Source organism: Pongo abelii, chromosome 2 (assembly GCF_028885655.2).
Source record: "Pongo abelii isolate AG06213 chromosome 2, NHGRI_mPonAbe1-v2.0_pri, whole genome shotgun sequence".
Taxonomy (NCBI): Eukaryota; Metazoa; Chordata; class Mammalia; order Primates; family Hominidae; genus Pongo; species Pongo abelii.
The window spans coordinates 95,640,416-95,666,350 of NC_085928.1; the positions used below are offsets into that span (position 1 = coordinate 95,640,416).

General features: G+C 42.6%; 1 protein-coding gene across 1 annotated transcript in view; it reads left to right on the forward strand.

Annotated features, from left to right (window-relative positions):
• The window catches only part of CFAP20DC (CFAP20 domain containing), a 355,007-nt gene extending 338,778 nt beyond the window's left edge, over window positions 1-16,229 (forward strand). Inside the window, exons 18-19 of the mRNA XM_054550630.2 lie at window positions 15,162-15,231; window positions 15,847-16,229. Coding sequence (XP_054406605.1) covers window positions 15,162-15,205 — 44 coding nt within the window. The 3' untranslated portion in view covers window positions 15,206-15,231; window positions 15,847-16,229. The remainder of the gene's footprint in view (window positions 1-15,161; window positions 15,232-15,846) is intronic.
• The last annotated feature ends 9,706 nt before the right edge of the window (window positions 16,230-25,935 follow it).

Here is a 25,935-nt window from a genome sequence, read left to right on the forward strand (position 1 = left end):
ATGGAACCTCACATTCTGTATCTGTCCTGATTGGCTAGCAACTTAGAACTTTCTAAAGAGGCAAAGGCAGAGGAGAACAAAGGAAGGAGGAAGTAACTTATGGAATGCTGAGAAAGGTAAAAACCCTCCAAATAAGGAAGAGGAACAGGCTATGACCTAATGCTTGCTTGGACCAGTATAAGCATGCCAGGGCAAATATTTAGGCTAAATTGTGGGAGCTAAGAACACAAAGCACATTGATTTCTTTATTATGGCTAGCAGATATCTAAGAATGTTAGCACAGGTCTTTGAATAAATTTTGCTTCTAAGAGAAGTTACTATTTATTCCTAATTAGACAGGGAAGAAAGTCTCTTTGAAGAGGAACCTCTACTTTACTTTTTACACAAAAAAGTGGATAATCTAAAAGAAATCTTATATTTGTGATGATGCTGGTGGTGGAGATTGTGATGAAGGCAATGGTGATAATGATGATCATGATGGTAACAACAATGGAACACTGGTGGTAGTAATAGCAATCATGGTGTTGGTGATGCTCATGATGATTGTGGCAAAAGTAATGGTGGTGATGATGTGATTCTTATGATGATGCGATTCTTATGATGATGCTGATGATGAAGCTGGTGATGATGGTGGTGGTGGTGGTGATGATTGTGATGGTGATAATGACAAAGTTGATGATGACGGTGATGATGGGAATGGTGATAGTGATGCAACCATTCATTGGGTGCTTTAATTGTACCACATCTACTTCTGATCAGATCTCTCAATTTCTTGGATTAATATACAGAGGAAATGAGGTCATAGATGCAAAAGCTTCTGAAAATGATTAAATCAATCACGACATTCATAATTTGTTTATTAACCACTTACTATAACCCTACACTGAGCTAAGTGCTTTAGGCAGATATTTTCTCATAACAACTCTATAATAGATGTCATTTTTTATGTTTGACTGCTGACAGTTTTCAAGCTTCCACCATTCCCATTCCCTTTGCCCCAAGTCTGGGCAAGCTGATAAGAAAGCCCAAATACTCCCTCCCTTGGCACCAGTGGGAAAAGTCAAGCTGTGCAAACCCCTGTGTGATTGTGGGAAGTCAAACACCAGCTCCATCTTCTAACCACAATAAAAACCAAGGGCACTGCCACTTTGAGCCATTTTCAGACCAACTTGGGTGCCTCCCAAACCCTCCCAAAAAGATTCATGAACTGAGTAAAAAATATTTTCCTCCCCTTTTGGTGCACTTGTGACATCATCAGTTTCAATATTTGAACCAATTCGGGGTTGGGGGAGGTTGATCCTGCCCTCTTCACAGGGCAAACACAAAGTAAGCTCCGTGAAATAGGGAATCTTATTGTTCCTATTTTATTGATAAAGAAACAGAGGATCAGAGAGGTAAATTAACTTGTTTCACATCACCGCAGCTAGCTAATGGCAAAGACAGGATTCTGTTTAACTCCGGGACCTGTGCGTGAATCAACCAGACTATATTTTCTCCATTTCTCAGGGTGATTTTAAAAATGAAGCAGGATACTCATGGTGGAAGATCCTTGAAAAACTGAAAGCATTTGCTATGGTCTGAATGTTTGTGTTTTTCCAAAATTCATATGTTGAAATTCTAACCCCCAAGGCTGGGGGAATGGGATGGGGGTGCTTTGGGAAATAATTAGGTCATTAGGGCAGAGCCCTCAAGAATGGGATTAGAGCCCTTACAAAAGAGGCCCAAGAAAGACCTCTTATCTCTTCCACCGTATGAGGACACAGCAAGAAGGTGCCATCTATGAACCAGAATATGGTCTCTCACCAGACGCTGAATCTGCTGGCCTCTTGATCTTGGACTTTTCCAGCCTCCAGAACTGTGAGAAATAATTCTCTGTTGCTCATAAGCTCCCCAGTTATGGTACTTTGTTATAGAAACCCATACAAACTAAGAAACAGTCTGTTCACTTTCTCACTCTTTCAATCATTGACAACCATTTTTCTACCAAAAAAAATGTGTGTATGGGGTAGATAAAGGGACTATTTCTTCCTTCAGTTTCTTTTTCTCAGCAAGTTAAATTTTTTACAGAAGTGTCTCCTCTTGCCCCCTACCTTAGCATCTTCTCCTGATGTCTTACTGCCCAGAATGGTGGCACATGGTAACACCTAAAATGATCACTGGCAAGAAGCATAGTGCAGCCCAATCCAATTAACGTGCTTGGGCTGTGGACTGGGTCTAGTTCCTGTGAAGTTTAAAAGGTGTGCAGGTGAGTGCATGTCAATCCAGTAATTACCTGCACTTCTGCTACTTACCAAGCGGGGTCTAGGTTTTGGAGATAGACATTTGGACAATCAGAGGCCCTTTGAGTCATTTAAAACCCAACACTCTTCTGAAAGATGTTAGAGGATCCTGGGGCAAAGTAGAGGTCAACCAGGTTAATCCTCTGGAAAAATGCTTGGAATAAAGCCAACCAAAATGGGCAGGTAAGTTGAGAATGTAGGACTGAAGAAAGAGTTATAAAAACATAACCACAAACCTCGCAAGCATGCGGCTGCTTGCTACGGCAAGACACAAAACCTGAACCAGAGAAGAAATTCATTTTAATAAATCATTCTTGACTAAAATTACTGATGAAAGTTACAATAATGCTCAGCACCATAGCCCAGGTTTGGAGACTGCCTCTTTGCTCTAATTAACAAAATGAAGGATTAATTTATAAATCAAACACTCATATTAAAAATTCAGAGGGCGGCAATCAATATTTTTCTGTTCGTGCTAAATTCATCTAATTTTCTGTAATAAATGGCATTCAAAGATGATTATTGGTAAATTAACAGAATATCCAATTAAAGCACTTCTTGTGAGTGTTTGCCAATTTGGGGGGCTTGTTTATGGAAAATACAAGCCTTGGGTGGATCCTGAAGAGTATGAAGTAATTGACTCTTCCTTGGGTAACGGAAAGGTTCAGTTTGAATGGCTTGGAAACAAATCAACAAGAGCCATTTAGTAAATGTGTAAAAACATTTGCCCTTTTTCTTTCTCTTTCTCTTCCTTCCTTCCTTTCTTCCTTCCCTCCTTTTCTTGTTGTTGTTGACAACAAAATGAGTCAGGTCTTGCTACTTCCCACCCATGAAACCCAGAGCCTTGGCCAAGCCAATTGGATGTTATTTCCCAAAACTTTGAATATTATAGGCATGAAGCAAGGACAAGAGGATCAATTGAAGGTGACTTATCACAGTGGCCACAGTGGCACACTGGTGCCTGGCACCAGAAAAAGCCCTTGGTTCTCACCTCTTTCCTAAGCTTGGTTTTCAAACCACCTATCAATGCTGAGAACTCTCGTGTCCTTCCAATAAATTCCCGTATGCTTAACAGGGCCAGCACCCGTTTCTTGCAGGCAACCAAGAGTTTTGACTGAGAAATAAATAACCTGAAGGAAAAGATAAATTGTGTATTAATTAAGTTTCCTGTTCAACTTAGTCTTTCTGTGTAAGGTAAGAGGAGCTTGCTTTTAGAAATATGGGGGAAGGCATCAGGAAGCTATTTAGCTTTGATAAATGTGGGGAGTGTGGTTTGGAGGGCACACGTCTCTGAATGAAATGGGCACAGAAAGAATTATGACCAGAGAAAGAGGTGGGAGAGGACAGTCAATCGGTTTACTAGAGCACATGAAATGAAGTCATTATCCAACCAACAAACAAAGGGTAGAAGTGCTGTTCAGGCCAGTGCAATTACTTGAGGCTCCTACTTATTATTAGGATGAATAACAAATATTCAGGTCTGGTTATGAATCAAGGCAGTACTTCTTCCTGGTCTTGTCTATCTGGTTTCTGACTGTGCACCTGCAATATGTTTCTCTAGCAGGGCTCCCAGTGCAAAGATCCTAAGCAAACTGGTGGCACAACATAGGTGCTCAACAAATATTTGTTGAAAGAACGGGCAAATTGAGACCCTAGCATTTTGCTCCTTCTTATGGAAAAAAAAGGGTAGTATAGTCTTTAAAAAATTGTCATGCTTTTAACCATTTAAGAATGCATATCACCCCACTTAAAGATGTTCATTCAATAATTTCTTTCTCTTATAGGTTACTCGTAGTAGTAGACTTTCAAGATGGCTCCCAATGATTATTTCATTCTGAAATTTATGCCATTATATATATAGCCCCCATCCCACATTCAATAGGGATGAATAGGGCTAATCTATGTAACCATTAGGATATTGCAGAAATGATAAAGTGTGACTTCTAAGATTACATCACAAAAGACATGGCAGCTTCCACTTTGCTCTTTCTGTCTTGGATCACTTGCTCTGGAAGAAGCCAGCTGCCATGTTGTGAGAACACTCAAGCAGATTTATCTGAGGTCCACATGGTGAGGAACTGAGGGATTTTTTGCTAACAGCCAACATGAATGTGCAATCCATGTGGGTGCAACATCTTGGAATCAGATCCTCCAGCCCCAAACAAATCTCCAGAAGACAGCAGCCTCATGAGAGACCAGAACTCAGAACAACTCAACTAAATCCCTCCCAAATTCCTGACCAAGAGAAACTGTGAGATAACAAAATGTATTGCTGTTTTAAACCACTAAGTTTGGAGGTAATTTGTTATGCAAAAATAGGTAACTAATGCACTAGAAATGTTATAACCATAAAAAGCCCACATAATGATAATATTTGGGGTGACTTCTTCAGTCTACTCAGATCGTCTCCTCCAACCCCAGGTTTCACTCCTCATGAGCGAATGTCTTAGAAACTTAGAGTTCACTGCATGGCTGGCCAACCCTGTAGTCATCAGAGAATGTTCCTACTGCACCTGCTTCTTCATGACCCTCCACCTGTGTCCCCAAAGGCCCATCATCTCCTGCTTACCTCCCAGTGTGGATTGTCAATTATTCTCCATCCATCCAGGCCCACTGTCAGATGAGGAACAGGGCCTCCAAACCTAAAGATAGAGCAGAGGAGGAAGAAGAACTGTCTCCAAAGTCACTGCTCAAAGTGGAGAATTTAAAAAATGAAAATCAAACCTTTTGCACCATGAATATTGACCTCTTTCTTTCCAGTTGTCTGCTGTAAGTTATTACACTAAGTACATTGCAAAAGGCTAGGCAGAGCCAGGGCCTGAAGCTCAACACCCAACTCCAGAGTGAAACTGATCCATAGCTCCTTGCTTTTCTCTTCTCCGATGAATGTGTTAGCTCAGTGTTTCCCAAGCACATGGATCTCTAGTCTCTTGGGATACTCAGAGGAGAAAACAAAAGAGTCTATGGACAAAAACCTAAGGAGCTGCCATATTCTTTAGCCTCCCCTTAGAGATCCACAGCATACATTCATATCCTAAGTCTTTCAGTAAAGAAAACTGTTTAACCCAGGATTTCCTGAGGGTGCTCGGACACAGAATATTTATTCCTCCCTAACAAATCCTACTGAATCAGTGTTTAACAGACACCCTTTGAGAAACACTGTTTTTGCCAAAATGTTGGTTTCTTCTCCTTTTTAGTTCTGGTTTTATGATGGCAAACAATGCAGCATGACACAAGCAGCATCATGCAAAGGAGGCAGAGCTCAAGCTGCGGAGTGAGAAGACTGGGCGGGCAGGAGGCATGTTTTGTTTTGTTTTGGAGTTTTATTTGTTTGGTTTTTTGCTGTTTATTTTGAAAAAAAGTTTTAATACCCACAAGAAATTATAAAAACAGTACAAAGAGTTCTCATATACCCTTCACACAGCTTTTTCTAATAATGAAACTTAACATAACCACAGAACATTATCAAAAAATTCACAACGGTGGGCCAATCATGGTGGCTCAGGCCTGTAATCCCAGCACTTTGGGAGGCCTAGGCAGGAGGATCATTTGCATCCAGGAGTTTGAGACTAGCCTGGGCAACATAGTGAGAACCTGTCTCTACAAAAAAAATAAAAAATTAGTCAGGCATGGTGATGTGTGCCTGTAGTCCCAGCCACTCAGGAGGCTGAGGTGGGAGGATCATTTGAACCTGGGAGATTGAGGCTGCAGTGAGCCATGTTCACACCACTATACTCCAGCCTGGGCAACAGAGTGAGACCATGTCTCAAAAAAAACAAAAAATCACAATGGTAGACTATTTACTGAACTCTTACTTGGGTTCCATCAGTTTTGACACAGCTTTCTGTGTATAGAATTATGAAATGTTATCACATGTACAGATTTGTGCAATCACCACGACAATCAGGATACAGAAGGGCTCCATCACCACAAAGAAACTGCCTCCTCCTCTCCCTTTATAGTCACAGCCTCCCCAACTCCTAACCCACCAAGCACTCCATTCCTATATTATTATCATTTGTAGAGTGTTACATAAATATAAGTATGCATAACCTTTTGAGAATTTTTTTTTCTGTCAGCATAATATTTTTGAAGTCCATCCAAGTTGTTGCACGTAGCCACAGTTTATTTCTTTTTATTGCTGAGCCATACAGGCATACCTCATTTTATTGCACTTTGCTTTTATTGCATTTCACAGATATTGTGTTTTTTACAAATTCAAGATTTTGTGGCAAGGAAGTCTGTCAGCGCCATTTTCCCAATGCAAGTATTCACTTTGCGTCTCTGTGTCTCATTCTGGTAATTCTCTCAATATTTAACATTCTTGTTATGGTGATCTGTGATCCGCAATCTTTGACGTTACTATTGTAATTGTTTTGGGGCACCATAAACTGAGGATATATAAGACGGCAAACTTAATAAATGTGTGTGTCCTGACTGTGTCACCAACCAGTCATTCACCCATCTCTCTCCCTCTCCTCAGGCCTCCCTATTCCCTGAAACACAACAATATTGACATGAGGCCAATTCATAACCCTACCATGGACTGTCAGTGTTAAAGTGAAAGAAAGAGTTGCACATCTCTCACCTTTTACCAAAAGCTAGAAATGATTAAACTTAGTGAGAAAGGCATATCAAAAGCCAAGACAGGCCAAAAGCTAGGCCTCTTGGGCCAAGTAGTAGTCAAGTGGTAGATGCAAAGTAAAAGTTCTTGAAGGAAATTGAAAGTGCTACTCCAGTGAACACAAATGATAAGATAGCAAAACAGCTTTATTGCGGATAAGGAGAAAGTTTGAGGGATCTGGATAGAAGATCAGGATGCAAAACATTCCCTAAGCCAAAGCCTAATCCAAAGCAAGGCCCTAACTCTCTTCAGTTCTATGAAGGCTGAGACAAGTGAGAAAACTGCAGAAGAAAAGTTGGAATATAGCAAAGTTTGATTCATGAGGCTTAAAGAGAGAAGCTGTCTCCATAACATAAAAATACACAGTGAAGCAGCAAGTGCTGATGAAGAAGCTGCAAGTTCTAGAAGATCCAGCTGAGATCATTGAAGAAGGTGTTACAGAACAAAGAAATATGTTATAGGAAAGGGGTCCCAATCCAGACCCCAAGAAAGGGTTCTTAGATCTCACACAAGAAAGAATTCAGGGCGAGTCTGCAGTGCAAAGTGAAAGCAAGTTTATTAAGAAACTAAAGGAATAAAAGAATGGCTACTCCATAGACAGAGCAGCCCCGAGAGTTGCTGGCTGCCCATTTTTATGGTTATTTCTTGATGATATGCTAAACAAAGGGTGGATTATTCATTCCCCCCTTTTTAGACCATATAGGTTAATTTCCTGTCGTTGCCATGGCATTTGTAAACTGTCATGGCGCTGGTGGAAGTGTAGCAGTGAGGTTGACCAGAGGTCACTCTCGTGGCCATTTTGGCTTTGGTCAGCTTCTTTCCTGCAAACTGTTTTATCAGCAAGGTCTTTATGACCTGTATTTTGTGCTGACCTCCTATCTCATCCTGTGACTTAGAATGCCTTAACCATCTGGGAATGAGGCCCAGTAGGTTTCAGCCTCATTTTTCCCAGCTCCTGTTTAAGATGGAGTTTCTCTGGTTCACATGCCTCTGACAAAGGTGGCTAAACCAAACAACAGATTTTCAATGTAGATGAAACAGCCTTCTATTGGAAGAAGACACCATCTAGGATTTTCCTAGCTGGAAAGGAGAAATCAGTGGCGATCAGACCCCAAAATATACAATAAAATGAGTGCATCAGGGACCTTGGACCCAGTGTGGGGGTCCCTGCAATGGTGAGGGGCAGAGGGAGGGAGAGAGATGACAGGAGCAACTGAGTGCATTGGCATTTCCTCTGCAGGCCACAGAAACGGAGTTTCCCCCACTGCTTTTAGCTAGAACACCAGGCCTTTGAAGCCTCCCATCCCTCAGGAAGCATTCAACCTTTTAAAAAACAGCCACAATGAAACCCTCCTCCTGTCCAAACATCTCTGATTCCCTCCTGCCTAGTTCTGCTTCAGCTCCATAAATAAAGGTGTGCACTGGCACCCAGGGCAGAAAGCTAAGCCCTTGTGAAAACCTGGATAACCCCTACTCCTGATAAAGGTGGACTGTGTGTGAAGAAAGTACACCCAGCAATAAAACACAGGCTTGGCATAAGGAAACTAGGACAGAAATGTATTTGGCAATCATTCTCTATAACCTTAAAACCGTCCAGCTCTATGAAAAGCATCTTCGCAAACATTTGTTTTTGGTGTTTTGTGAGTGTGGGCACAGGTAGGTGTAAAAGGAAAATCTTGGGGCCTCAAAATTACTAAGCTAAAGGGAAAAGTCAAGCTGGGAACTGCTCAGGGCAAACTTGCCTGCCATTCTATTTAAAGTCATCCTTCTGCTCACTGAGATAGATACATATTCTGATCTCCTCCCTTGAAAAGGCTTATCAGAAACTCAAAAGAATGCAACCATTTTTCTCTCACCTACCTGTGACTTGGAAGCCCCCTCCTCGCTTCAAGGTGTCCTCCCCTTTCTGGACAGAACCAATGTATTTCTTATATATATTGATTGATGTCTCATGTTTCCCTAAAGTGTATAAAACCAAGCTGTGCCCCGACCACCTTGGGCACATGTCCTCAGGACTTCCTAAGGCTGTGTCATGGGCACTCATCCTCAACCTTGGCAAAATAAACCTAAGTTAACTGAGACCTGTCTCAAATTTTGGGGGTTCACATTTGGTAACCACGGGGGCATTCTGAGTGGAGATGCTCCTGACCTTTGACAAATTTCCTGTGGTGCTTGGTACCAGCATGAGCTAACTTTATGGCTGAAACCAACAGGACAATTTGCTGAGGTCTGAGAGCACCCCCTTCAGGGAATCCCTGATATCTCAAAATTTGGTCGAGATCTAAAGTTTATTTTGCTGTACAACTCCTCTTTTTTTGGAGTTTTACTTGCCTCCAACACAAGGAAGGCAAGTTTTTTCTGCTTCCATGATGGTGGAAGGCAGGTAACTCCTTTATGGTGTTTGAGCTCACTTCTGACAGGGAAGACTATAGTTTTTTTTTTTTCTTGCTTCTAGGATGGTAGACAGAAGTCTTCAGCCTAAGATCCATCCCTGGGTCTTAGTAACTGAATTGGAGTTTGTCTTGGCTAAAGTTGAGATTAACAACCAGCTGGACTTAATTTCTCCTTGCCATTAGAGCACTCAGTGATCATATTGTTGGGGGTTTTTTGTTGTTTGTTCTGGTCTTTCTCCCATCAGATTTGACCAACTCTACCTGAGTTGGTCAAATCCAAATGAGAATTCCAAATTATGGGAAACAGGGCCTCTCTAATTTGGCTAAAATTCCTCACAGCTGCAAAAGAAAAAAAAAAAAGCCATGTGTTTGGGCTCTGTGTTTGCTTCCTGCCTTAAAAAAAAAAAAGTCTTTCATTTACTTTCCTTCCACCCTATATCTCCTTTCCCCTTTTGCCATCTGCAGTACCAAAAAATTTAGAGAAGGAGTCTAATGACTTGAACCCCTTTTAAAGAATTCAAAACAAAGGCACCACTCACCCCCTTTTGGGGTGTTCTGTTCTCTTTGGGGAGTTTCAAGATTCAAAGGCATATTTCTTTTAGGTCTAAAGCTGTTTTCCTGTATTGCATGACCTTACTTTTTTGGCTTTGGGGTTCCAGAGATGACTTTGCACTGTGAGAGGATTTGACCTTGGCATGTATAACAGCACACAGCACACGAGAGCTACAAAGTAACGGGGTGGCTGAGTACAGTTTACAGGAAGTGATCTTGGCTGGTTTTTTTATTTTTCTCTTGTAGGAAGTTGTTGTTTTAGGATCCTAATTCTAGTTCGGAGATGCATTCTAAAGAGTCTTCTCTATTGCTTTTTCTCCCAAATTAATCTTAATTCGGTTTGTCTGTGCACATTTGCATGAGGAACTGAACTGTTGTTTCATACATTAATGAGTGACTGAGTTTTCTCAGCTCTTAAGAGAAAGGGCATTTGCTCCCCCAAGCCGAAAAGTGCCCTAGGTGACTGAAGGCCTCCTGGGAGTGCCTGGGGGATTGACCCCCTACAATGTGCAGCTGTCCTGCAGGAAAATCCCCAACAAAAATCAATTTTTAAAATGGCTTGTCCAGGAAACACATATAAGAGCTGATCACCCAGCGTTTTGAGTCCTCTCTGACTGAGGTCATAGACCTCTGGAGAGAGAAACAAGACACTTAAGAGGGTGGAAACCACTCAGTGGTGACACACTGTAGAGTCCTGCCCACCAGGAGCACACATGGATCCGTCACACAAAAACCCTAGGCCACAGCTCAGTTCCTCCTTTTAAGGAAAAAAAAAAAAGGTAGGAAACAAATGATCTAAGAATGAAGAGAAAACAAGGAGAATGACTCCCTTTCAAGCACTCCATAGGTTTTATGGTGCCTCTACTTGCCAGAGCTTATATAATATGGAAATAATATGGCCTTTGTGCATATTTACCTTAAGGAAAAAGAGCCCTAAGGTCGATCTGCAAACTATAGAGTTCCTGAGTCCTTTTTTAATCTATTTTTTACACTCTGCCCACTCTAAACCTGCTGCTATTTTTCTATTAAGATAAACAACCACTGTTTAGATCCAACAAGTTCTTTTTGCAAGCCAGTGGATTTGTATTTATCTCATGGCTAAAAGTTCTAAAGTAAAAGCTATAGAATCTTCTGTGTGTGTGTGTGTGTGTGTGTGTGTGTGTGTGTGTGTGTGTGTGCGTGTGTGTGTGTATTTAAAAGGCCTTTATCGTTTCTACAATTTTATGTTTAATTGGCAATTAAATCTGTTTTAATCTTCCTCTAACACACCAAACTTCTTCTCTCTGCACCTTATAATGTAAATTTTGCTATTTGATTTTCACCTGAGTTGTTTCCTTTGATATGCAAATTAGCTGGCAACTGCTTAGGCTTGTGAAACAGGTTATCAACAATCTGAAAGTCTAAGGAAAAAAAGTTTTTATGAATCTATAAGATGTACTTCTATCAGCATGCCTAATATGTCTATGTATTTATGTGTTGTGTACACAATGTTTCACTACTAAAAATATATAAAAGAGCTCTAATTAATTGGCTTAAAAAAATAAAAGTGTTTAAATCAGGTACTAAAAAAGAAAAGACTAGTCAAATGCTTTTTCAAGTTTATGTAACTTAAGTAAAATATTTAATAACTAATCCAGCTTTAAAATTATTGGTAAAGTAATATTAGAAATGTCTTAAGAATTTCCAGCATAAATTTTTGTTTGCATTTATTAATCAAGCAATTCCATACTTATCCCTGCCAAATACTATAAGGTGTCAAAATTTGGTATAGGGGTTACAAAACTATAAACCCAGCCCAAAAAAGGATGATCTTCGCTTGTGTAATTTTTAATAAATAAGACATTGATATTGGTTTAATGAAAATAGCTGCATCTTGAATTTAGTAAGATTACCATAACTTCTAATCCTGTGGCTTTAGGCAGTATAGTCCACAGGTGGTAAGGAGGTTTGTTTTGGGAAAGGACAGTTATCATCTTTGTTTCAAAGCTAAACTATAAACTAAGTCCATCCCAAAGTTAGTTTGGCCTATGCCTAGGAATGAACACGGACAGCTTGGAGGTTAAAAGCAAGACGGAGTCAGTTAGGTCAAATCTTTTTCACTGTCTCAGTTAAAATTTTGCAATGGCAGTTTCATAACTTTAAATGATGACTATAGCAGTTTTCATAAATAATCTAGTAAACAATTAAAACAAAATAATTAGGTAAATGTCATAGGATAAATACTTGTAGATAAATTCATCATAATTTAGAATCTAAAGTTAAATTAAATAATAGATATTTCATTTCATTATTTAGATATTTTCCAATAAAACTATAATCATAGAAAAACATTCTTTTAAAAAAAAGTGTGTACTTTCAAAAAAGGTGAAAAATTTTTGTCTAATTCAAACCTTATTTAAAGGTCATGTATAAAACAAAGTAAAAAGAACCAGGAAATAAAAAAGATGTAAAGAAAGTTATAAAAATAAAGAGACTTGTTGTGGTTAGAAAGCTTAAAGAGAAATAATTTTAAATGATAAAGAATCTTGTATGGTAAATTTAGTCCTAAAATAAAATGACTGTTTAAGAAGAAGGGATGTTCGGGACAAACCACAAAGTCCAAGCATGTCATAAATGGTCAGTGTGAGTCACAATAAGAGGATTTGTTTTAAAAAAAAAAAAATTTTATATGATCAAGTTGTCATATCATTATTAAGTTTTGGTTTGCTTAGGAAAAAACAAACTGAGAGAAAAAAATGTTAATTGAGGTTATTATATCCATGTATCTTCCTGTATGTGTTTTTAAAGTCCTTATGACATTGAGTTACAGGGCTTTGACTCCTGGGTCTACAAAAGACACCATGTCCTGCTAAATCTTAAACACTGAAAGCAATTAAAGCCTCATCTTCAGACTCCTAAGAAGATGCCAATAAAAGGAAGGAATGAAGGGATTTATTGAAAATGACAGTACACTCCACAGTGTGGGAGCAGGCCTGAGCATAGGGGCTCAAAAGGCATGTTACAGAGTTTTTGTGAGTTTAAATGCCCTCTACTTGGGGTACATCCTACGTAAATGAAGAGGATGAAGTAAAGTTACAAAGTTATTTACTTGGTGTATGCCCTATAGAGAGGATATTTCCTGTTATAGCTGAAGTGTGAATCAGCCTTATGTTCTCTGCCTCTAGACCTTATTTGCCTGCCTCATCTGTCCTTACAAGAAATACAAAAATTAGCCAGTCATGGTGGTGGGTGCCGGTAGTCCTAGCTACTCAGGAGCATGAGGTGGAGGGATCACCTGAGCCCAGGAGGCTGAGGCTTCAGTGAGCTGTGATCATGCCACTGCATTCCAGCCTGGGTGACAGAGTGAGACCCTGTCTCAAAAAAAAAAAAAAAAAAAAAAAAGACTCAAGAGAGTGTGAGTAAATTTTATAAGTATAAGCCTTCTGATTGGGATATTCCCTCAATTGATATTTCCACTGAACAACATTTCTTATCAAAGTCTGGGGCTTAGTTAAGCTAACAAGCCATTACCCTTCAACAGAGACTTTGAACATTGATCCTAGTCAATGAATCTACATAGCTCTCTTTGGAGATTTAGGCCACAGTTGGACTCTGCAACTCATTTCAAGCATTGCTCTAGTGCCCAAGTTTGTCTAGAGAGGGGGGCCAAGAGTGAGAAGAAAGCTGGGCAAAGATCAGAAATGGAGCCAGTGTGATGGGTCTACCACACCGAGCTTTTTGTTCCGGGAAAATGTATCTTTGGAGTCATTCTAAGATTGTAATATTTCAGAATTCCATTTTACTGAAATTCTCAACCCCAACATGTGGACTGAGAAGTATACTTCCAGCACTTGAGTCGGGGGGCAGAATATCTTGTAGCTATATAGATTCATTGCCTAGGATCAAGGTTCAAAGTCTCTGTTGAAGGATAATGGCTTGTCAGCTTAACTAAGCCCCAGACCTTGATAAGAAATGTTGTTCAGTGGAAATGACAATTGAGGGAATATCCCAATCAGATGGCTTATGCATGTACAATTTACTCACACTCTCTTGAGTCTTTTTTTTTTTTTTTTTGAGACAGGGTCTCACTCTGTCACCCAGGCTGGAATGCAGTGGCATGATCACAGCTATCTTCTGAGTTGGCAGATAGGAATCCTTCCAAAGGCAACTGGATTTTGGTCCTAGGACCTAACAAGAGACCAGGCCCTTCCTAAGAGAAGGAAGAGGAGGAGACACAGACTGCCTTCTCCAAGACATTCTGCCCCCTGACTCAAGTACTGGAAGTGTACTTCTCAGTCCACATGTTGGGGTTGAGAATTTCAGCAAAATGGAATTCTGAAATATTACAATCTTAGGATGACAACCTGACAGAATCATTGCATTCCATGAGCTCCTCCAGGACATAAATTACCTCTTAATCCTATTTGTTCCCTCAGTCCCTAGCACAGTCTGGCATGGTTGAGGCAATGAATGCTTTATAACTCTAACAGATTCAGGAGCCTCCCTGGCCCAGTTTCTGCAGTCATGTTCAAATAAGTGTAGTCCAATCTCTAAAAGAAAACTTTAAAAGAATCCCAATTTTTACTTGAGTTTCTCAGGAAACATGATAAAGGAGCCAGTTAATATCCCTCAAGTCCTCTCTGCTCTTCGCCTTAATTTTCTCACACCCAGTAGCAGCCTCTCTAGACCACACTTCCCCAACTTTCTCCACCCCTGACCTCAAGGAATTTTTTCCTCTCTCCCACCTCCACCCTCACTTCCAGCCCTTTGTATCTGATTTCAATTCAGCCTTTCCAGCTATGTCCTTCTCCATATCTTCTGCAGCTATCTCTCTAACTCTTCACCAGATTGCACATGACAAAAGCTCTGAGAACTGAAATGGTAGCCACAGAACCTACCTTGGATAGGAGAGAGGGATGGTATCAAACGTAAAGGAGACAAATCAGAGTAGTCAAAGGCAACATCTAGCAAGGAAGGGAAGGCAGGGAACACTCATCTCCACTACAGATTGATGAAAAACCATCCATGTGTGGATTGATTGACAGACAGTTAAATAGAAGGTCAGAGTTTTCAGGAACCCAGAGTCCATCTCATTCCCTCCATTCTCTCCCAATTCCCCAGCAGCTCCAGGAATTCTCTCTGTATCTTCCAGAGTTTGTCCAGCTTCCACAGGAATACCTCTGGGAATCAGGAACACCTAGAGAGTAGGAGGCACGTTCCCTCTTGAACCCTAAATTATGAATTCATGAGGCTCAACCTAGAGCAGGAGGCCTCAGCCAGAGCTAAACCCACAAACTGCTCCAAGGACCTACCACAGCTGCCTTTCCCCTACAGAAACTGCCTGTAGAAATGGCCAGGGAAGACCAAGAAGCAAGTGAGGAAAGAAGGACTAGCAGAAGAGAAGGTGAGTACAGTGCTGCCTCTGCTCAGGCCCAGAGATTTGGCCAGTGGAGGCACAGGCTCAATCCCACAGCATGTTCAGGGAATGGGTCATCCAGGGCTTCAGCTCCAGTGTGACCTAAAGCCATGGGACTGTCACCTTTGATACCTTCACCAACTTGCTCCCACCATTCAAGGCAAAGGTATTTTTCAATCCTCATCCCCTCTATTTTCTTCTTCCCCAAGACATCATCTGTACTAAGCCAAAGCCACTTGCAGTGGAGTGGGCTTCATCTGAGCCCCCATTACACTTGGCTTTGGAGGCCACATTTTAATAAATGCACCAACCCCCCACAAACAGTCCCCTTGCCACCCAAGGAAAGAATCTGACACCATCTCCCCCAGCTCTGTAAGCATCCTGTCCCTGCTCATGGCTCACTCACATGTGCTTGTCCAGAAGCCACAGATAAGAAAATCTACCTTCTCAGCAGCCCTGGGGGCTGCATCAGTCTGATTTTCAGAGGCAGCAACTGGTGCATGTTGGGGTGGGGGGCAGTGAATGGTATGTTTCAGTGTTTTCAGAAACTCAAAGTGTACTCTTCCTTTGTTGTGCTATTGGGAAAACCTCCAACAACACCAGCTGCTGTCATGGAGATGCTTCTGAGACAGCTGGATGGGTTGCACAGAGAAGAGTGGCTGAGATATGATGTGATCATACACAAGCAGTAGGCGGGGACTTATTCAAAAGATAACAGTGGGAATGTTCAAGCAGGAAGGCTTTGGGAAAGGCAGGGGCTGTAAATAAAGTAATAGAATCTTTCTGTCTGGGCAAAGATCAGAGGAATGTAATAGGGCATTCAGTAGGAGAATGAGAACTGAGAATTTACCTTGCTAACAGTACCCAAGTGCCTAACCAAGTGGCCTCTTCCATTCACTAGCAAAGATATTTTGAGCACCTGCTGTGTGGTTGTCCTTGTGTTATAAGCACCCCAAAGACAAAGCAAAACACATACCAGAGGCTGCTTAGTGTGATCTCCCATCATAAAGAGCCTAATTAATCTGAGGTCCTCCATTTGCTGGCTGTGTGTCTTTTCATCTCTTACCAAACCTTTCTGTGCCTCAGTTTCCTCATCTTAGAAATAATGCTTTTCTCATAAGTTGTGGAGATTGCATGAGATGTACAAGTAAGGGCATAGCATAGTGCCCAGCACATCATCAGCACTCAAAAATTAGATGAGATTAATTTTAGTAAAGTACTTTTTAATAATATCTGAGGTAGACCTTGGTTAGTGCTCACACTGGGAGAAATTCAAAAGGAGAGAAAGTGTGCATGAGACAGGAGCAGGGGGGCCTCTTGGATGAGGAGACATAGGCAAAACTTACAAGACTTATTCCCTTATAAGATGTGATGGGGAAACCATCCTGGTCTTGAATTTTCACATTCATTTCAATCAAAAAGCTTGGAAGGGTAGGAGAAGTGTCTGCCAATTAACATTTATCGGAGGTGGAAGTCATTTACAGAGGCAAAATAATAGTAATTAATGATCACTTATTAATTCATATGTCATGGAATATAAGACACACAATTATGTCCCACTGAGAAAAAATAAAAACTGCTAACTGAACAATGACACAGTGCTCTTTTAATAGTTATGGTAAGATGAATCCCAATTTCAGGTATGTTAAAAGGTGAAAAAAAGAAAATGCACTTGAGAATCAGTGAAGTATGATATTTGCCATGTTCTATAATAATGCATTTTAAGAGCATTTTTATTGAACCTGCACAATTAAACAGGTCTAATGGAATCTATTTGACAGATGAGGAAACTGAGGCACAATGCAATGAAGTAAACTGCCTAGGGCCCTGTAACAAGTAAACACTGAAACTGGCAATCAGATTTAGAGCTGCCCCACCAAAAGTCCAAAAACTTCCCATCGTACTGTACATAAAATGCCTAAAATCCAGAGCAATTGGGTGCAGAGGGGCGGGGAGAAGCAGTGGAATTGGTCCAGATTCTAGACAGCTCTGAAGGCTGGGTAGGGAATGGCCATCCACTCAAGGAGGGTTTACTGGGCCCTGCAGTATGCCTGGCACCATGCTGAGTACTGAGGGGAGGCAGCCCCAAGCAGGAGACAGACCCAGTCCCTGCTTTCACAGAGCCCCAGGATGAGCAGAGGACCAGCAGCCTGCCCGGACCATTCAGGGTGAGGGTGTGCATAGAATGCACATAGGAGGAAATTTGAACCCAGTGCTGGGGGCTGGGAGGACTTCCTGGAGGAAGTGAGTTCTCACAGAGACCTAAAGAATGGGTCAGAAGAAGAGAACTATGTGGCACCAAGCAGCAGTGCCCACTCAGCATTCCACATGCTCCTCTACATTACCCAGCCTGCCCTGCAGTTAGCATAGGGCCACGTGACCAGTTCTGGCCAATAGAAAGAGACAGGAGCCACTCCCGGGCTGATCCCATTAAGTTCCAGGTGCCTCCTCCATCCTTTCTTCCTTTGCAGCAGTAACCTTGGCTGGAGAAGTAGCCACCTGAAGAAGGACCACTCGACCCACATTGCACCTCACAAGAGTGAGACACAAACCATCCTTATTAAGTCACTGAGATTTGGGTGTTAATTTGTTACCACCAGATAACCTACCTGATCCTAACTAATCCACTAGGAAAGCATGTTTCTTGCAGGAAAAACCAAAAATACAAAAGCAAAAGAGAACACAGCACCTTGAAGGAGGGGGATATCTCTCCCGGCTGGAGCAAGAGCATCAGTGGCCAGTGGCATGAGATAATGCCAGAAGAGATAATGCCTGCCACGGCCCTGCAGGCCAGGAAGGGAGTCTGGGCTGCTCTGTCTCAGAGAATGGTTAGATGGGGAGATAGACCAGGTGACAGATGCTGGAGACTCCAAGACCTGAGAATGATGATGAGGACAACTATAAAGAAGCAGGTGTGAGAGATGCCGCAACTTGGAATCTACTCAAATCTACTGATTGGAATGCAGAGGACGAGAGAGGGCTGGGTCACATTTGCCTCCCAGGTTGTGAGCTTGAGATCCCAGGTTAGTGACAGTGTCCTCCATGGGTATGGGAAAATCCTAAGAGAAACTGTTTTGAGGGAAATGTGGATGAGTCTAACATGGAACACATTGAGGCCGAGGTTCTAAAGGAGCATCGTTCGAGGGAATTCATGTGAACAGGGTTGGGTGGTGCAGGCTCTCTGCTTAGTCCTGGGAGGCAATTCCTCCCCACTTCTTTTCATTTACAACAGGTTCCCCTAGACGTGCTCTCTAGATTAAGGCTTCTATGACAGGCTGAGTTTTGCTAAATGTTTTACAAAGACCAGTCAATTGCACTAATTTATTTATCAGCTTTTTCTGGAATGGGCTCCTAAGAAGTAATTAGACAATTGTCATTAAACCTAAGCAACAGCTCCCTGAGAGCAGTCAGCAGTGAGATGGTATGTTTTTCATTGTGGCTGCCGCCAGAGGTGACTGCAGGAAAATAGGAAGAAACAGAGGCAGAGAGGTGACAAGGAAGAGAAAGAGCTCTCTGGGACCTCAAAGCCACCGCCTGGTGAATCGTTCCCAAGAGAGGACGTGCTGAGACCCTGTGTTGGTTTGTTTTGCTGGGGCTGACTGCTGCCGGCTCACAAGACCTGATTGCTACCTCTTCAGCATTCTTGAGAACGGGATTACGGTTTGAATCTGGCTGTGGTGAGAGTATTTACAGCACAGAATCAACAAATAATGTGAACCGGGGCTTTTCGTGGAAGAAGGGGTGAGCCTGTGTACCAGTGAATTATGCTATACCAGTGTGCCAAGTGTTCTCACCAAAGGAAGATTGTGGGGGGATGTGCGGGGTCTTGGTCCCTGGCTCCACTCAGTTCTCAAGTGAAAATCTAAGAGTCATTCATGATACTCACCTTCCTCTCATCTTCCAATTCCAATCCATCACATGCTCTCCATCCTATGTTCCAAATATATTGACATTATGTGGTCCTGCTCCCCTCACTCGTGGGGCCCCAACCACACCAAGCGCTCTCCTGCTCTGGGACTTGCATACTCCTAGAGTTCCTCTTCCTAGAATGGCTGGTGTCTTCTCATCATTCAGGTCTCAACTTCAATGTCTCTTCTCTTAAAGACTTCCCCAGGTTATGCCATCTAAAGTAACACCCCCTATATTATTTTCTTCTTCTTTTTGTTTGAGATGGAGTTTGCTCTTGTTGCCCAGGCTGGAGTGTAGTGGCGCCATCTCGGCTCACCCCAACCTCTGCCTCCTGTATTCCAGCGATTCTCCTACCTCAGCCTCCTGAGTAGCTGGGATTACAGGCACACGCCACCATGCCCAGCTAATTTTTTGTATTTTTAATAGAGACGGAGTTTCTCCATGTTGGTCAGGCTGGTCTTGAACTCCCAACCTCAGGTGACCCACCCGCCTCGGCCTCCCAAAGTGCTGGGATTCTTCTTTTTTAACTTTGTCTTATTCAAAGCTCTTTTCACACTGGGTAATACTTTTGTTACATAAGTCCTTTGTTGGCTTCCTCCTGGACTGGGAATCCCAGGAGGTCAGTTGTTTTCTATTCTATTGCTGATACCTCCCATGGGGCCTGGCACATAGTTTGGGATCAAGAAGTATTCGCTGTGGAAACGGATGAAGAGGCAAACTCCCCAATTTTGTAGTTGTGAGTGATACCAGGACCCCGCTTTTCAGATTTGGACTTCCTTAAGGTTGGAGGGTTTTGCTATTAAAAAAATTCAAACAAATTGAACTCACAGTATGGACAATTTCACTGATACCAGGAGGCCTTCCTGGTGGCCCCATGGAAATAAGATGATAGGCATCCCCTGCCTTCCTGATATTGGAGTGCATTTCAAAGCTCCATTCAAGTCACTGAGCCCACTTTTCCATTGCATTGCATCATTCCAAAACCCCCTCTCATCACCATGGCACTCCAGGTAAAAACAAGGGAAGGAGTCTACCTACCACTCTGACCTTAATTTTTCTAAGCCTGGGATGTTTGTGTCGGCAATTTCTTCTTTTTCTCTGAGGCCTCTTGATGTCTTAGGACACTCAGCACCTGCTCCATAAGTACAAAAGGACTTGGGTTTACCAGACATCTTGGCACTAAGAGAACCACTCGGCTCCTCCCACACATCCAACATCAGCATGAGATAAATAACAAAATTATAGAGATCAACCACTCAACAAGGGGAAGGCAAAATGTTCTGAAGTGAGGGAACGCCAGGGTCACTGGCTGACTCTACTCAAGAGCTAAAGCTACATATACTGTGTGGTAGGGTGGGGACAGAGATACAAAGCAGTGTGGCCAGAAGACCCTCAGGTGACCTCCAGGGATCTCTGCCACTTGGTGTTCACATCCAGTATAATCCCTTCCCCGGAGTGTGGGAGGAAACTGTGACTTGCTTCTAGCCAATAGAATATAGCAAACATGAAGGGATTTCACTGATTTTATGGCCCATATCAGTTTATGTGGAGTTCCTCAACAGAGAGATATCCTCAGTGGGCCTGACTTAATCTAGTGCATCATAATTACTTAATCTAGTGAATCTAGTGAATCTTAGAAGAGAGACTACGCCCTCCCTGAGAGATTGTCCTTGCTGGCCTGATGAAGTAAGAAGCCCTGCTGAGGAAGTCTCCATGGCAAGGAACTAGGGTCACAGCCTCCAGGACCTGGGGGCGGCCTCCAGCCAACAGCCAGCAGACATCCGAGGGCCTCAGTCACACAACCACAGGAATGTGTGACAACCTCAGTCACACCACAACACAAATAAACTTGAAAGTGAATTATTCCCCAGTCAAGTTTCCAGATGAGAATGCTACCAAATGAATGCCTTGATCATAGCCTTGTGAGGCACCAAGCAGAAGGCCTAGTTTAAGATGCACCTGGACTCCTGGCCCACAGAAGCTGCGACAGAATAAGTATGTGTTGTTTTAAACCATTAAGAGTGTGGTGATTTGTTAGGCAGCAATAGATAACTAATGCAGGCAGTGACATGAGCTGATCCCAGGGAAGAGTGGGACAGAAATAGCAACCAGAGATGCATTACTTGCCCACTCTTTGTTTCATCATGTCCCACCCTTTGTAACATCCTTCTTGTGGCACTTGTGGTTCATTTCTGCTCCCAGACAAAGCATTTCACACACTCCCTAGGGTGTAAACTCGATCATTCATCAGTTTATTGAATACCTACTATGTGCCAAGCCGTGGGTGTCCTGAGAATTCAAAGATGGCTATAACCTGGTCCTTCTTTCAAGGAGCTTACAGACTAGGACAGATGGCACACAGATAATGCAAGTCATTCCTTCGTTAGCACATATTTATGGAAGGCTGCCAGAGTGGCAGACACCGCGCTAAGCACGTGACCAGAGAAGGATAAAGACCTGCCCACCTGGAGGAATCAGTCAGATTGGGGAGAGCCTCAGTGGTATGCTGGAGCCAGTTCATACCAGCTTGCCAGAGCCAATTGTTAAATTTTTGAGAATCTTGTGATCCAGTAGCTAAACAGTCATTATTAAAAGTTAAATTATTTTAACTTACAAGTAAACACATTATATTAAAAACAAAGTTTGGCCAGGTACTGTGGCTCATACTTGTAATCCTGGCACTTTGGGAGGCCAAGGTGGGAGGATCACTTGAGCTCAGGAGTTCGAGACCAGCCTGAGCAACATATGGAGAGCCCACCTCTAAAAAAATTTAAAAATTTTTTCTGGGTGTGGTGGTGCATGCCTGTGGTTCCAGCTACTCGGGGAGCTGAGGTGGGAGGATCACTTGAGCCTGAGAAGTCAAGCTGTGAATGTACCACTGCACTCCAGCCTGGGTGACAGAGCGAGACCTGGTCTCAAAAAAAAACCAAACAGTCAAAACCCATCAGTTCCCAATTATTTTTCTACTTCTTACTATTATCTATGCTCTTGAAGTTATTTACGTATAGTGTATCTGTATGGTAGAAATATCACATAGTGGTGTGCTACTGTGCATGTCTTTCCAGCTACACATTAGTGATTTCACAATGGTAGCTTGAAATTAGTCATAGCGTGTGCATTTACATGATGGAAATTGACCAACACTATAAATTGGAGCTTGATTTTTTGTTTTGTTGATTTTCTAAACCCTAGGCTTAAGAAAGGGATGGAGAAAATGTTAATAATGCAGATTAAACATTAAGGTATGTCCTGTCTGTGGCCATTACGTTGTGAATGGAAAAAAAAGGAAATGTTCTTCCAGTATTCAAAAACTGTTATCTGATTCAGCAAAGAAGTCATTCATGTCACTGTGATTGAGTGGAGTTTTGACTGTGTCTTCATTGTTTCACATTCATCTTATTCATTAATATAAATGAAAACATCAACCAATGTTCATGACAAAACTACACTCATTCATTTGATGACCTGAGAGACCTCTTCGCTAAATGGGAAACTAAGCAACCATATATTCACAGTCTACTTTTGTCAAATCATGGTTAAATTGCAACTACAGGTTGGCTAATTCAAGAAGCTGGCAAAAATGAGTGAAAGTATGCTGTACGCCAATTGGCTGTGTGGAATTTACAGTGGGTATTATATATCTTATTATTATTTAAATTTTAAGATGTGTGTTTGCTACACAACCTCAATACCAGTAAAACATAACCCATTTATGTATATACAGACAAGTATACATTTTTTTTTCTGGAGAGTTAATTGACAAACATTTATCAGCCCAGCACTGGTGGAGACAGATAGAGGACAATCATTGAGTTAAGAGCAAGCCTCAGGGTATCCACAAAGTCCTGCAGGAGTGGAGGGGCATGGTTTCTTGCTCACACTGAAAGGGTCTGAATGGGGTGATTTCTGACCTGGGTTTTGCTCTCAATGACATTGGGAGGATGTGGTAAGACACTGGTCCTCGACATCACCCTGTCCCTGGTCTGGTCACCAGCCAGCCCCACGCTAGGCCTCCTTGGATTTGGATGAGGAAGGAGGCATTTGGAGAACAGCATCAGTTATGGTGTTCCCTTTGCTGCTCCCTGTCTGAGTCCTGGTTTCAGCACCCTCCACAGCCCTGGAGATGTGGGCCCCACCCCTGAGGCAGCAAGCCCTCCCGCAGTGTCAGGACCTCTTGCAAAGGAGGAGGGCAGCGAAGTCAAGGAGAGCACAGGGAAAGACAGCAGCTAAAAAGGCGGAAGCAGTCCCTGCTGAGCCAGGCTCCCTGCTGCACACTGGATCTGCATCTTCTCATTTCATCCTCACAACAACCCGATGGGGCATCTCTCTTAACAGCCTCATTTTACGGAGGACATCGGGGCTCAGAAAAACAAAATGACTTACCCAAGCAAGCTCACACTGCTGCTTAGTGTAGGAGCTGGGATTTGAACACAGGCGACCAGACCACGTGCATGCTAAAGTGATGGGTGAGGCTGGCTTCCTCCCAGGCATCTTAGTGATGATGAAATGTGAGCATGACAGGGAAGCACGAAGGAAAAAAGAGCCTCACCCATAGCTATGATGATGATGGAGATGACAATGAAGATGCGATGATAATGATGATGATGATGATCTATGAGAATCAGAAATAAAATCCTTTCATTTCATTGGATTTTCAGATTTCTTTAGGGATGGACTGATTACTCCAACTAGCAGGAAACACATTTTTCATTCTTTTCACACATTTTTATTGAGCTCCTACTATATTCTAGGCATGGGAGACACAGCCAAAAAAGAAAAAGCAAGACAGGCAAAAGGAAACAAATGGCAGCATCCCTCAGATGGTGTCCACCCCAGATTGTACCAGGAAGTGGGTCTACTCTTGCTTTTCATCATATCCACAGAGCCCAGCCTGCTTTCTGGCCCAGAGAAGGTATTCATTAAGCATTTGTCGATGAACAGCTGGGCAGAGGAATGCCATAAGGCTTGGTTATAGCAGAGCAGCAGCCTTCCCTGCCCCGCTCCAAAGGTGCCTGTGCACAACCTGCAAAAGGAAATTCCCAGGGGTCCTTTTGGTCCCCAGATGTGCTCAATGTCAGTGTTCTCTGAGCTGCTTCCACCCTCAGGCTGCCCCTGGGAGAAGACCCACCAGCCCACATGCCTGGCTGGCCCACCCACTCAGAGCCTGGCTCCTAGGAGGGAAATTCCAGGTCACCTACCTTGGTTGGGCCTCTGCCTCCCCTAAGTCACTGGAGAAGCCAGGGCGAGAGGGCAAATTCCAGCCAGCCCAGCTGCCTAGAAGCCAAGGAGGGTGAGTACTCCCTGTTTGAATAAAAGGACAACAGCTGTGAACCCCAATAAAAAAAGCTATGAGGTGTCCATAAAGGCTTCCTTCCAGGATCTCTAAATCCCTGCCCCACCCAGACACTTCCTTAAACCTAGGAAGGTAGTGATGACACAGTAGGAGCTGCCTCTGGTTCACATCCTGAGGATTTCCCGGCGTTGTTAAACCTGTGCCCATGCCCGAGGAGGGTTTGCCTCTGGGAAGCTGGGCAAACACTCAGCCGAAAGGAAAGGCAGGTGGAGAAGCCACATAGAGTACTTATCCTGAACTTTATTATGATGATTCCAAAGTGACATCTGTTACCTGTAGAACAGAGAGAGTAGTATCAAGGAGAAAGTCAAAATTGCCATGACCCCTCCTCCAGGAAACGGCCATTTGACAGTTTGCTGCATCTCTTGCAGTCTTTCGTCTCTATGTGGGTTTGTTTATTTACATTGTTTTCATCAGAACCATTCCCGGGATACTATTTTAAAATGCGTGACTATGTGGAAAGAAAAGGAGACGTCCAATCCTGTTTCCACAACATCACTAAGCCCCCACACCCCCATTTTTTTGGCAGCCTTAAGAAGGATGAGAGAAACTCCAGAATTTATGGTTGGCACTGAAGTTAAATTATGGTAGATACTGAAGTTCTCACCACCCTGACAAGTGGAGGGTTGGAGTGAAATTTAACCTGATTTAGAAAAATAAAGAAATATGATTTTCTTATACCCACGGCAGAGAGTAAAATTCATGCCAGCTGATGGATGGCTGCTTGGCTAGCAAAGAAAAAGGGAGAGAGAAACAGAGAAAAACAGAAAGGGAAAGACAAAGAACCAGAGAGAAGGACATATATATGCTTGTGAATGCATAGAAAATTAAAGAAAAATACTTAGAAATTATGAACACTGGTTCATCTTCAAGAGTGAGTAAAGAGCATTTAAATAGATATTTCATATAGCTCTGCACTGTTCTGAATATTTTACCATGAACAAGTATTATTTTCATAATTCTTAAAACATTTGAAGTGATTTTCCCACTTCAAATATTGTGAATAGGTTACATGGCAAAGGAGAATTAAGATTGCAAGTAAAATTAAGGTTGCTGATCAGCTCCCCTTAAAATTGGGAGAATGGGGGGAACCTGGGCAAGACGGCTGAGTAGGAACAGCTCCAGTCTGCAGCTCCCAGTGAGATCAACACAGAAGGCAGGTGATTTCTGCATTTCAAACTGAGATACCTGGCTTATCTCATTAGGACTGGTTACACAGTGGGTGCAGCCCACAGAGGGTGAGCTGAAGCAGGGTAGGGTGTCACCTCACCTGGGAAGCACAAGGGGTCAGGGAACTCCCTCCCCTAGCCAAGGGGAAGCCGTGAGGGACCATGCCGTGAGGAACAGTGCACTCCGGCCCAGATACTACGCTTTTCCCCTGGTCTTCAAAACTTGCAGACCAGGAGATTCCCTTGGATGCCTATGCCACC